This window comes from Drosophila sulfurigaster, chromosome 3, assembly GCF_023558435.1.
Source record: "Drosophila sulfurigaster albostrigata strain 15112-1811.04 chromosome 3, ASM2355843v2, whole genome shotgun sequence".
In the NCBI taxonomy this organism is placed as follows: Eukaryota; Metazoa; Arthropoda; class Insecta; order Diptera; family Drosophilidae; genus Drosophila; species Drosophila sulfurigaster.
Window position 1 is genome coordinate 43,268,476 of NC_084883.1, and position 12,889 is coordinate 43,281,364.

Below are 12,889 nucleotides of genomic sequence, written 5' to 3' on the forward strand. Positions count from 1 at the left end.
AAATGGAATTTTCCACAGTCTTGTATGAGTAATGCGAGATTTATTTAACTGCTTCATGTGCTTAATTTACATGAACATAAATAAACAACAGTCACACACTCACACACACATGCAATAGCAAAACAAAACCATATGTTTTTGCAGCTAATCCGATAACATAATGCTAAACTGTTATTAACAGCGAGCACTTATTTTTGATTGTTATAGCTACAAATAGTTTTGAAATTGAATTTTGATTATTGAATTATACTCCAGATAGCGTGATTAATGATTTATGTGTTAATTCTATGGCAGTTTTTAAGTATAATCAACAATAAATCGTTTAATGTTAAGCGATACTCACGAATGGGCAGCGTTGCCACATGGAGCGCACGCGCTGACAAAGCCAATTGAGACGCGTTGGCAGCATCGGCAGCACAAAATGTAAACAGGAAAAAAAATCGAGAAAAATACAAACAATACAGACAAAAAACGTAAGAAGCGCGTGAAGAAAAAGATAAAAATTTTTAGTGTGCCGAACAAGAACATAACGCAACGCAATAATTGAAAAGCAGAGCGACAACGCAACGCATTACGTACAACGTACACACCTCGGACATGTCCAATGAGCGTGTGGACACGGGCAACGACGAAGTGCCAATGCCAGTGGCAGTACAAGAACAAGAGCAGGCTGAAATGGAGCCCAGCATATCCATGTCCATGCCCACGATGCCTGTGTCGAAGGGCATTATGATAACGCCACCGCCACCAGTGATGCCCCCAACGCCGACATCGTCGCCCAACACACACGGCGAATGGCCCAATCTGAATCCCAATGCCAATCCATTCCAGCTGAGCAGAGATCGCAGCGGAACGGGGGAACGGGAACACTTTGCATTGCCGCATCTGCCGCCGCTGCCACTTAACGTTGACTATCTGCCGAGCCTAATACATCCCAGCACCCTGCCATCGAGCAGCAAGAGCTTCAAGATGCGTCCGCGCATGAAGCGTCTGATGTACTGCAGCTACAATAACATCCTAACCGAGTCCAATAATCGCAAATTGCGCACCGCCGCCTCCACCTGCAATATTGAGCTGCTCAATCGCATACTGGAATCGGGCGGCAATCCCAATGCCGCCGATGAATACAATCGCAGTCCATTGCATTTGGCTGCATGTCGTGGCTATATACCCATTGTGCAACAGCTGCTCAAATTTGGAGCCAATCCCAATGTGATTGATTCGCTGGGCAATACACCGCTCCATCTGGCGGTTATTTCGGCCAGCTCCAATAACTTCAATGTGGTTGTGCGTGTGCTCCTGCAAGGTGGCGCCAGTGTGCACATGTTTGACCGCAGCGGCAAGTCGCCATTGGAGTTGGCCGAGGCGAAATTGCGACTGCTGCGCAATCGCTACGATCATCCCACACCTGAGACCGCCAAGATCCTTGAGGATATGTGCATGCTAACCACTCTCATATTGCGCTACATGGTAAAGCAGCAGCGAGAGCTGGAGGATCTTTCAGCGCTGGAGAAGCGACTGCAGAACCTGAGCACCAGTGATGATCAAGAGCAGGTGGTGTCCCAGACGGCTGACGAGCTGCTCGCCAGTGTCGAGCGTTTATCCATCAACAACAAGTAGAAGAGAAGGCAAAAAGAAAACGCGGGCTCAAATTGCGTGCAAAAGGGTAAACAATAAATTAATTATATTTCAATAGTATAAACTGTAAATTAATCTTGTATTTTTGCAGTTTTTTTTACGTTTCCTAATTTGGCTGCCGTTGAGTTGGAGTTGGATTTCGTGTGTGTTATCCCACTGTGCATTCCTGGAGATGCAGAGACCACACACACAACCAACGCTCACATACACACACTCAACACACACACACACACATGTTTCATGCGATCTTCTTTATTAAGTATTTCATTTAAGTTTTCATTGTTTATGCAAACAAACAATACACGACACACAACCACATACACAAACAAACAAAACAAAATATGTTTACATTTTAAGCTTTATGTTTAGCGCGCCAAAACAAAAACATATAAATTTATGAAATAAAGATGCAATTTGCAACTGCAACACACAATTTAACACCTAATTACAATAATACATTTAACTAAATGATTACAATAAAATTACAAATCGTTAAATGTCTATTGTACTCACTTTAAAAATAATAAAGATAAAACAAAACAAGCATCAACTTAGGCAAAACCGGCTTTCTGGGGTTAAGCCCATGTTTTACTCACATACCTATGGTAAATATTTGTATGTATGTATTGTACAAAAAACCACTATGAAAGTTGACTGATCTGATCAGGCATTGAGATTTGTCTGCCGAATAGCCTTGTGGCGGCTAAAAGGGAAAGAATATAATGTGGGCGTGGTGTGTCATTGTTTTGTATTCTATCCAAAAATAAACATTGCACATATACATATATATATATATTTATGTGCGTACTCATAAGTACTTATGTATGAATATGTACATATGTTGTTATGTATATATGTACGTCTGTATAAAAGCACCAAATTCCCTTTCTGCGCAATAATCGATAGCAAAAAGACAACCAAAATCGCATTAGTTAAGACTTCTTTTAATGAGTTATAGCTTACATATATTAATATTCAACAAATATGAATTAATTTAACTTTGATTCTATAATTTTACTAATACTAAACTAATTACAAGGAATGTCATTATTGAAATACCAGTATTAGCTGTATTGTCGATAACAGAATCAACCGCCGTTATCAACCAATCAAGGAAATGTAAAGGCACAGAATTTAAAAATGTCATTCCCTGCTTAAATTTTAAACAGACCCGCAGTGTAATGTTGTTTAACAAATAATTTCGAAAGTCGTTTATTTTGTATAATCACGGAAATATTGAGCTTTTTAAAATAACGCGCCATTTAAATTGCGTTTTGTAAATAAATCAATATACCATATGGAGTGTAACCAGACGGCAATTAAACGGGTTTTCTATTTCAGCGTTAAAAGGTAAATTTTGAAAATCTAGCTTGCGGTCACACTGCTTTGTTGCTTCTCAAACGAAATATTAACAATAAATATATTTTTCACTTTACATTTATTTACTTAAAAATGATGCAGATGAAAGAATACAAAGAAGTGCCGCAAGACGCGCCACCTGCCGCACCTGGCGATAATAGTAAAAGCCCTGGTAAGAAATACCTATAGTGAAAACCAATATTTAGTGCATATAGAAGTTATTATTATCGTTATATTTTGTATATGCGCATATATCCGGGTCTATGTATGAGTGTGCTTATTGTTTGTGGGCGGATGCCAAAAGTTGATGTAGTTTTGAATAACATAAATTAATTCAAGTCATAAATTAAAAAATATATGTATTTTGCCAACAGAGCCATGGATGAGCATTCCAGTGGGAAGCAACTGTCCCCAAGGCCTTGAGTACTTGACGGTGCTTGACCAGTTGTTGGTCTCGCAGAAAATCGAGAAACTGGAGCTACTCACTGGCTTTGAGGCAGCGAATCGCTTTAAGGTGAAGAACTCTTTGGGACAGAATGTCTACTCCGCGTACGAAGAGAGCAATTGCTGCACTCGCAACTGCTTGGGCCCAGCTCGTCCATTTGAGATGAAGATCTTGGATAATTTCCAAAACGAAGTGTTTCATCTGACCCGTCCATTTCGCTGCGATGCCTTGTGCTGTTTCCCCAGCTGCTTGAATATCTTGGAAGTATCAGCACCACCAGGTCAAGTGATTGGCACTGTGGAGCAGGAGTGCACATTCCTTAGACCCAAGTTTGTGATTAAGAATACTTTCGGCGATGTTGTGCTCAGAATTGAGGGTCCCCTATGCCCTTGGAAATGCTTCAGTGATACCAACATGAAGGTCAGTCAGCAGCATTCATTATGTGATATACAAACCGATATGTATAGTAAATCGCTCTATGAGATTCGATGCAATCAAAGCGACAGCAATGACGTCATTTTGTTGTCGTTGTCGCTATGCTTGAGTGCCGTCTGTGTGTAGAATGCGAATCAATTGATATGTATATGTACTTTATATGTAGCTGCGATTTTATGTGTACATGTACGGAAGGGTGTGCCTGATTAATGCGATGTTTGCATTACTCTGTTTGTCTGCTCTTTTTAGGTATTCAGCGTAAACAACGAACAAATTGGCAAGATAACCAAACAATGGTCCGGACTTGGACGCGAACTGTTTACCGATGCCGATTACTTTAGCGTCACATTTCCCCTCAGTCTGGATGTGCGCATGAAGGCGCTGCTCTTAGCCGCCGTATTCTTAATCGTAAGTAAGGTTTAATTTCAGTCGAATCTATATTAAACATCTACCCATATCTTACAGGACATTATGTATTACGAGCATTAGAGAGCAACAAACAGCAACCATCGACAACTTCATCGACTGCTTAGTTGTTGCATTTTAAGTTTTCTTTGAACTGCACGAATCTTTACTACACGTAACCAACGCAAGAACAAAAGTCTATTGGCTATCAGAATCTCCACACAACCTGCATCGAAATATCGTCCCGCATTTGTTGATTCTAGCTCTTAATCTGAATGCAACTTGAGATTAACATTGCCAGCAACGTGCGCACAAATATCATTTTGAAAAGGCACTTCAACTTATATTCTAGCTTATATTTTTTTATTCTCGAATTTTTTATTACAATAACTATATATTTATATGTTATATACATACGGAAAAGACGTATTTGTATTTGTCAGACACTGACATTTGGTTGGCATTTAACGCACAATCCCACGCACACACAAAATACACCACTTTTAACACACACATACACAACACACTATTAACACAAATGATAGAAAGAGTGCCTTAAAAAAGTCCTAGTTGTTGTACACTTTAAGTCCACCCCAACCCAAAGCCCCGTCAACTGGCTCCAGATCCGAGTATATATAGTAGCTATTTTTGTATGTACTTAAAAACCGAAATCGATTGTTAAAAACGTTACACGTTATTTGGGACTAAAATGTTATTTGCATTCATTTTGCATTGAATATTTCATGAATTTTTAAACTACCAAAAACCGAACAAAAAACACTTAGTTATGCTGTATTTTCTTGACATAATTATTGTATAATAAAAGAAATTCTATTTTATATAAACCAAATTGTGTGCGGCATATATTTACAAACAGTCATGTAATTAATTAATGATACGATTTTTAAGATGGGAATGTTAAGTTTGCAACAACTTCACTGCTTAATTGTTCTTGGCAAAGTACTTGGTCTTCTCCTCCGGATTGGGCACAATCTACAAAAAGGAAATACAATTCGATGATAGAACTATGCGAATGCTTTCTCTACTTACGGTATCTGCGCCTGGTTTCCAGCCAGCTGGACACACTTCACCATGGGTATCAGTGTACTGGAAGGCCTGAACCAAACGAATAGTCTCATCCACCGAGCGACCCACGGGCAGATCGTTCATGGTGATCTGGCGCAGCACGCCGCGCTGATCGATGATGAACAGACCACGCAACGCATGGCCACTAGCCTCCAGATAAACTCCATAGTCCTTGCTAATCTTGTGTGTCAAATCGGACAACAGTGGAATCTTAACACTGCCCAAGCCGCCTTCCTTACGTGGCGTATTGATCCAGGCCAAGTGTGTGAAGTGTGAATCAACGCTAGCCGCAATCACCTCAGTGTTGATCTTACGGAACTCAGCAATGCGATCGGAGAATGCGATAATTTCGGTCGGGCAAACGAATGTGCTGTAAGTGTTGATGAAATGATTAGAACACAAGCAAGACGTGTGCTTCTAGTGGCTCAACTTACAAGTCCAGCGGGTAGAAAAGCAGTACGACGTATTTACCCAGATATTGAGAGAGCGATAGTTGAACAATTTCCTTGTTCACAACAGCGGTCCCCTCGAATGGAGGAGCTGGCTTCGAAACTAAAAAAGAAATGAAAGAATTAGGATTGAGGTTAAATTAGGAGGCCGAACGATATTGTAAAGTAAACCGGAACTGCAGGAAGTAGTAAAAAGTTTTGCAAGTTTCTTAATTCTTGCTTAGATCATCCGAAAGATCTACCTGTCTATTTTTGCGGACAAAAGGAAAGTCGGAAACACCTTTTATCTTTCTAGCAATTCGCTTTGGTTTTCATAAGAATTTCACTCTATTTTAAGCAGACCCCTTAGGCGGACGCAAATTGTGCTAACGTGCACGTCGGTCAAATAGAGAATTCACTGTACTTACTAACTGCTTTCGTGTACTGCAATTGATGATCGCCCTTGGGATCACCGGCAGGATAAACGGAACCACCAGCAAACGAATAGCAGGATTCATTTTCATCGGCCTTGATTGTTGTTGCTGCCGCCAGAAGCAACATGAGGGCTAAGCAGCCTTTGTTGTTGTTGTTCATGTTTTCACTGGTTTCAATGCTGCAAAGAAAGCACAGTTATTTTTGTGAATACATTATTGCAATTAGCCATGGCATTAATATTCATTCGACACGCGACGCCTTTGACTTATCCCACACCCCTTAAAGCACACACACCAACACACATATTGTATGTGTATTTGTGTTTAGAATTTCCCCTTTCGAGGGACGCACTTTTTGGCCACGCAGTCAAAAATTCTGCCTCCTCATCGGTCGTTCGCTTAAGAGCCAACTACAGTTCAATTGTCTTCAACGATTGCAGATGGGGGGCGACACCAACTATATGTGATAAGCGAGGAATCTTATCAATTTTTTTTATACACGAATAAAAACGAACACAGCTACTGCACTATGCGTGTTGTAAATAATTTCAATTCAATTTGCTCACGAGAATTTCACAGAGTACTACAAAGCAGAGTCGATATATGAGTGTAGAATGTTCTCCCTTCCGCGTGTGAACCTTTAGTGACATCAAAATATGTTTACACAGCCTGTCTACCTTTTGTTTATAACAATTATGTGCTTTTAAATTCAACAGGCTCACCGACTGTTGATTTTTGTACCAAACAATATGTCTGTGCAAGCACTTACCGGCTAGCGATGTGTCGATGGAAAATATCGCTTGTTTCGTGCTAAGTTGTCGTGTTGCGCTTGGCACGATAATGAAGTGCTGTTTATAATTACTGTTATTTTGAAAATGATCTTAATTATAAGTTGACCATAAGTAATTTAATAAAAAAAAAGGGCATACGTAATAAAAACGGTTTATTTGCAAATTTTTTCAAGAGAATTAATAGACTTGCTCTACTCGCACAATAATGTACCATCAACTTGTTGCGATGTGTGATCGATTTCAACAATATCGATATTCACAACCCTTTCGCAATAATTTAAAATGCGCCGATTATTATCATCGAAATAATTCCCAATCATTAAAAAATTGCAAAACACAGTAAAGTTTTCTGTTTGTACTTACGCGCTATAAACTTTATTAAAATATATTTATATAAATTGCTTGCGCTTATAAATAAAATTTTACGCTTGGAGTTAAAACAACATGTAGGTATTCCATTTATGCATGTTTTTTTTTGTTTGCTTACTTTCTACGACAAATAAATATATGCACTTTATGTATAATATTATATGATGACATTTTCGCAATTTCGAAAACAAAAAACTCCAACAAATTGAGCAAAAATTTGTATGCAGATTGCACGGAAAGCGAGAACATTTTAAAATACACGGTTTTTTTAGTATGCAAAATTATCAATTATACGTAGTTATGTACTAGCTTTGATTGAGAAAGTATTGTGAGAGTTGATGTGGGGCATGCCCCTGAAAAATGCATGTTGCAGCAAGTTTTGCATTGTATTGCATAACGAAGAAGGCAAAGGCCTAGCTCTCCCAGACCTCGTCACGCTGTTTGGCAGCTAAAAGTTTGCGTTCTGTGAAATAGAGAAAAGTATTTGTAAATCGTACTAACTATTGTTTAAGAGGAAAAGCTCACCTTTGGCTTCTCGAAGCACACGTCGTTCCTTCTCCCTATCCTCCGGCGCAGTGGGCAGTTTAACACCCAAAGCACCCGATACCAGACGACGCGCCAGCGCTGTGCAAGTCTCGGGACGCTGACGATAAGGCTGCAGCGATGTGGCACCCGCCTTCTTGGCCTTGAGACGGGATTCTAAGGTGGCCGCAGCCAGCGGCTTCAATTTGACAAATGGATGGCCCATGGTCAGCACCTCAGCAGCTGTTAAATTTAATTAATTTTATTTATTTACACAACATGTGAGTTTAAGCTACTCACCAATATCAGAACTGCTAAACACAGCCAAAGCATGAGTGTCATCCACCCACTTAATGTCAAAGCCGGTGCCTTTGTATTTGGAGAAGAGCATCAACAAGTCGGGTGTCTTGAATTCAACCGGAAAATTGGAAATCTCCAGCACGTGCGGAAATTCCTCCTCATTTAGTAGTGATTGCTTAATATGATAAACCTGCAAGTGAAGTATGTAAATTAAAGATATGGGGAACTTTTGTATAAATTCTGTTTCTACTTACGCTATAGTCCATTTTGGGTAACTCGATTTTGCACTTGCCCACGGAGTCGGTGAGCTCTTGCAATATCTTGGGATCCAAGCAGTCGCCGTTCTCATCGAACATGTTCTCCCAATCATCGCCGTTCTCCTCCTCATCATCCTCGGTGGTGCTGTCGGCAGAAGCCGTCGCGGTCGCAACTGTTGCTGTGGCCGTGACCTTTGGTGCTGTCTCAATCTTATCGGGAATCTCCAGCACGTCGGATACAAAGGTTTGTTTCATGATGCGACGATTGCTGCGATTGATTTCCTAACAAAACAAACCGCAGATGATTTATTTTGTTTGTTTAACCTTGAACAAAAGATGTGAATTACCTTGGAGGCTCGCTGCAATTCGCGCACTTCATTATCACATTTGTTGGCATCGTCAGTCGTTGTTGTCACATTGTTGGCATCTTCGATGCGCAGCGATTGTTGCTGTTTATTCTGCTGCTGCTGGCCGCCTTTACTGCCGTGGCCTCCAGACTTTGTTCGTTGGGCTCCGGCCATCATCTGAACGAAGAGAGAGCGAATGATTCGATTAGTTAAAAAGCAAGCGATGTGGAAATTACTGATAACATGGCTAGTGTAGATAACGCACCTCCTTATCACAGTGGTTTTCTGGCGGCGATGGTGTCGGCGTGGTGGTTTCTTCTTGGTTCGCTTGGTTTTCGCTGGGCGCAATCACAAGCAGCGTAGCTGCCTCTAAAGGTTTACCTGCTGATTTCTTGCCACGCTCACGACGCGATCGCGGCTTCTTGGGTTTTGCCTGTTGTTGGGCTAAAGCTGCCGATGGAGCGTTGCTGTCGTCCGACTTGGACGGGTTTGTATCTACAACTGGCAATGCCAATGGCTCCAGCTGTAGCTGCGACTCTAGCTGTGGATTGCACGTAGACGCAGCAATTACTGCTTGCGTTGGCGTTGGCAGAGACGGCGACGTCGGCAGAGGCATAGGCATCGGTAATGCTGATGTTGTTGCTGCAGTTGTCGTCGTCGTTGGCGGCGTCGTTTGACTGCGTCGTGCCCTTGGCACATAAACGGCGCGGTCGGGACGTCGTTCGCGTCTCGTTGCTGCTGCTGCTTGTTGTTGTTGCTGTTGCTGCTGCTGCTCTCTATGCGAACGAGATGAGCAAAACAGAAAGGTAAAAACGATTAACACATACAGAATTTCGTAAAACGTATGGGGAAAAAAACATTTATGTTTAACGTTCGTTTGTATGCAAATAGCCTGAACGAAAGCAAAAAACTCAATTATTGCACATTTATTTTATTGCTTATGAGTTAAGCTTTGACTAGTGAAAAACTATTAAATTATTACACACTAAGATAAAGTAGTTGTCTAATATTTTTTCCATAGCCTACCTGTTTGGTGAACCTTTGGAAGCGTTTGAGGTAGTTGTCGATGTCGTTATTGTTGTTGTTGCTGCAACGTCGGCTTCTGCTTCTGTTGCAACAACTTCGTCTGGCGTCTCGTTCGTCGTTGCAGCGGTTGCTGATACTACGGTTGCTTCTTCAGTACTGTTGTTTCTTAGTGCAGGCGGTCTATAGAGATCCACAGAATTCGATTTGCTTACTGTATGAGAGAGGAAGCGAGATAAACAGCGATTTATTAGCAAACCCCGAATCAGGTGAGGCAACACACGCATTTGGCAAAAAAGCAAAACACCAAAAAAAAAGTGTGTACATACGCCAAGAGAAAAAGAAACAAAAATTCACTAATGTTGACCCAATTTTATGTTGTTGCGCTTTGTGCGCTGCTTCGTGAATGTCAACACGAACAACAACAGGGCGCGCGCAACAAGTGAGCGAGCAGAGCATAGCGCACGCGAGAGAGCCGACGCTATGTGTGAGTGCGAGAGATAGTGTATGCGTGTGCGTGTAAGAGAGCGCGCTCATATGATGCAACCCAAAAAGCAGCTCGCGAAAGAGGGCGACCTTGAACAAAGCTGCGTGACCCGTAGCAAAGCAAACGAAAAGTATGAGCTGGCTAACGGGTGGGAGGAGTGCACACTGTGCACGTACATTCACCGGCGTGTTTGGCTTTATTTTTAGTCAGTTTGCACACACATAATTAATTGGTTTTTGTTTTGCAGTTTTGCTTTTTGTTTTTTGGTGCTCTTTGTCTATTTGCAAACAATTCAAATGGTTGCCAAATGTGCCAGTCTTTTTATTACAAATACTTGCACATTATTTACGTGCAATATGTATGTGTAAGTGTGTACACACTCAAAGTGGTATCTTCGCTAAACAACTTGAATTCTGATTCAATATTAAAGCAGCTGTTTGTGTATGAGGGGATTAAAACCAGTTTTTGCACTGATATTTTAGCTCAACCTGTTTTCCATTTCTCTGTACTCTTTTTATGTTGTTGTTATAATTGCTGTCAGCACTTTGTGTTTACGGAATGCGGAATACCGCTAATGTCAACCAAACTACTTACAGGGTGTTTCGCTGATATGCTTCTTGACGCCCATTTTACACAGTTCCGTTACGCGTTTTCTGCTCGCGCTGCTGCTTCTTCCGTTACTGCTACGCCAACTTTTCACGGGCTGTTGTTGTTGTTGTTGCTGCTGCTGTTTACGGCTGTGGTAATTACAGTTAGAATATTTGTTGAGTGGGTTGGAATGGAATGCAAAAAAAATAAGCTAACTCACGCTTCAAAACCGTTGGGATCGATAAGCTGATTGCGAAAACAAACAACTGTGCGTCGATGGGGCCCTTGACCCACGGAAAACGTCAAAAGATCGTATTGCTGGCGATAGTTCTCACATGTTTGATGGATGAGATAACGGCGATAATTGTTCACAGGTGGAAAGAGCAGCACTCTGTTGTTTCCCCCCAAAACAAAGAACAAGAAGAAACGAGAGCGTTATACATACATAGAAATACATTTGTGTGTGTGTGAGATGTAAGTAAATGTGCGTGCGTGTGTGAGAGCAGAGCATCTCTCCTTCTCTGTCTGTCTGTCTGTCTTACACTAACAGGTTGTTTCGTCAAGTGGAAGTAGACGAAGAGTAAGAAGCACGCAAAGCTCGACTTGTAAATAACTTATTATGCAACGCGTCAAAGACAGAGACAGAGGGTCAAACGGCACAGCAACAACACCAACACATTGTAATAATTAACATTCATCTAATAAAAATTCACCAAAACAAATATATATTTGCTACGCGAGCAACGACAAGTGAATTTAATAATAAATTGCTGATGGTGCGCAACGAACGCGGTTGTTTATTGCATGGCGATTAATTGTTTATTAAACGCGTAGTGCATGGTAAACGAGCGAACAACGAGCACAGAAACCAAAAAACCGTGTTACCAGCCCCAAAACGCCAACGACGACGTCGACGCAATGCGGAAAATAAAGTTGCATGCTTCGTTCGCCGTCGTTTCTGTTGTTACTGTGTTGTTTTTGTTGCTGCTGCAGTTGTGGGGCAGCTGGGAAAACTCGAATTTTGTGGCATTTGCAAACCGGTAATATTATTGCATCGATGCCCCGTTGTTGCATATTTCCGCGTTGTTATAAGACAACAATTGGGGTACGAGGTACGGAAGGGATCACGAAAGTCTCAAATGTCACAACGACGCAATGCAAGGAGTTTGTGATGTTTGTTGTTTTTGTTGTTGTTGCTTTTGTAGCGCCACCAGCTGCGATATTGTGACTTTTTATACCACACAAGTACATCAACACATACGCGCACACACAATCACTTACAAACTCACACATGTGTGTGTGCATAATACACACCCACACATACACGCGTGGCAAAGAAGTTCTAATAAGAACACGAGCTCATTCTTGCTTACCCACTACTCAGTCGCTTTTTTAAAAACAAATCAATATCGATTCCAACATTATAAACAAATTCTTGATCGGTTAAGCTTAAATTAGCCGTAAACGCGTTTTTCCGTTCGCCGTTCTCCAGCTTTTTTATTATTTATTTGCGACAATGTCGCAACATTCGATTCTTTCAGACTTTTTGTTTCTAAAAAAAGAGCTTTTCTAAAGCTGTTTTATTTGTCTCGATGTGACCATAACCAAATATGTTTTAATACCGAAATAATAAAAAACCTGGTTACACATCCATAGTGATAGCACACAACATGTGTAAAAAGGCGCACAGTTTTAAACAGCTTGTTTCCGTGTATTTCATAAAATCATGTCGTTGTCTAGAAGATTTTTTCTCATCAATCAAGACTTCTCTTTCACCGATTTCGGTCAAGACTTAATGCTATTTTAAAAAATCGGTATCAGAATACGAGAACCGAAAAAGTTCAAGTATTTAACAGTATTTTTATTTATACGGTCTCACAATATATTTACCTTTATTTAAATTTAGATTTACAATTATATTTTTTATAAACAATTTAACATTTCGCAAAAAATAAGATAAATTTATGTAGTTGAA

General features: G+C 40.7%; 4 protein-coding genes across 7 annotated transcripts; 2 read left to right on the forward strand and 2 right to left on the reverse strand.

Annotated features, from left to right (window-relative positions):
• The first annotated feature begins 387 nt into the window (after nucleotides 1-387).
• On the forward strand, nucleotides 388-2,135 carry LOC133841949 (ankyrin repeat domain-containing protein 54). The gene is made up of 2 exons (XM_062274806.1): nucleotides 388-1,666; nucleotides 1,730-2,135. Exon 1 carries the CDS (start codon nucleotides 598-600, stop codon nucleotides 1,618-1,620), a length of 1,023 nt encoding a protein of 340 aa, XP_062130790.1. The 5' UTR covers nucleotides 388-597; the 3' UTR covers nucleotides 1,621-1,666; nucleotides 1,730-2,135.
• An 872-nt stretch (nucleotides 2,136-3,007) lies between these two features.
• Nucleotides 3,008-5,715, forward strand: LOC133841460 (phospholipid scramblase 2). Its single transcript, XM_062273969.1, has 4 exons — nucleotides 3,008-3,169; nucleotides 3,372-3,862; nucleotides 4,127-4,285; nucleotides 4,343-5,715. Exons 1-4 carry the CDS (start codon nucleotides 3,091-3,093, stop codon nucleotides 4,364-4,366), a joined length of 753 nt encoding a protein of 250 aa, XP_062129953.1. The 5' UTR covers nucleotides 3,008-3,090; the 3' UTR covers nucleotides 4,367-5,715.
• On the reverse strand, nucleotides 5,068-7,013 carry LOC133841461 (peroxiredoxin-2). Of its 3 annotated transcripts, none has more exons than XM_062273971.1 (5): nucleotides 6,908-7,013; nucleotides 6,225-6,409; nucleotides 5,803-5,920; nucleotides 5,333-5,738; nucleotides 5,068-5,275 (listed from the first exon to the last, which is right to left on the reverse strand). In XM_062273971.1, exons 2-5 carry the CDS (start codon nucleotides 6,388-6,390, stop codon nucleotides 5,225-5,227), a joined length of 741 nt encoding a protein of 246 aa, XP_062129955.1. In that variant the 5' UTR covers nucleotides 6,391-6,409; nucleotides 6,908-7,013; the 3' UTR covers nucleotides 5,068-5,224. The 3 variants fall into 3 exon arrangements, with proteins under 3 accessions (XP_062129955.1, XP_062129957.1, XP_062129954.1); XM_062273973.1 differs by lacking the exon at nucleotides 6,908-7,013 and adding an exon at nucleotides 6,797-6,816; XM_062273970.1 differs by lacking the exon at nucleotides 6,908-7,013 and adding an exon at nucleotides 6,583-6,772.
• A 416-nt stretch (nucleotides 7,014-7,429) lies between these two features.
• On the reverse strand, nucleotides 7,430-12,464 carry LOC133841458 (R3H and coiled-coil domain-containing protein 1). 2 transcript variants are annotated; one of them, XM_062273965.1, is made up of 10 exons: nucleotides 12,288-12,464; nucleotides 11,135-11,305; nucleotides 10,921-11,063; nucleotides 9,843-10,053; nucleotides 9,082-9,592; nucleotides 8,817-8,993; nucleotides 8,467-8,751; nucleotides 8,213-8,402; nucleotides 7,916-8,155; nucleotides 7,430-7,853 (listed from the first exon to the last, which is right to left on the reverse strand). In XM_062273965.1, exons 3-10 carry the CDS (start codon nucleotides 10,952-10,954, stop codon nucleotides 7,804-7,806), a joined length of 1,698 nt encoding a protein of 565 aa, XP_062129949.1. In that variant the 5' UTR covers nucleotides 10,955-11,063; nucleotides 11,135-11,305; nucleotides 12,288-12,464; the 3' UTR covers nucleotides 7,430-7,803. The 2 variants fall into 2 exon arrangements, with proteins under 2 accessions (XP_062129949.1, XP_062129948.1); XM_062273964.1 differs by lacking the exons at nucleotides 10,921-11,063; nucleotides 11,135-11,305; nucleotides 12,288-12,464 and adding an exon at nucleotides 10,169-10,313.
• Nucleotides 12,465-12,889: the final 425 nt, after the last annotated feature.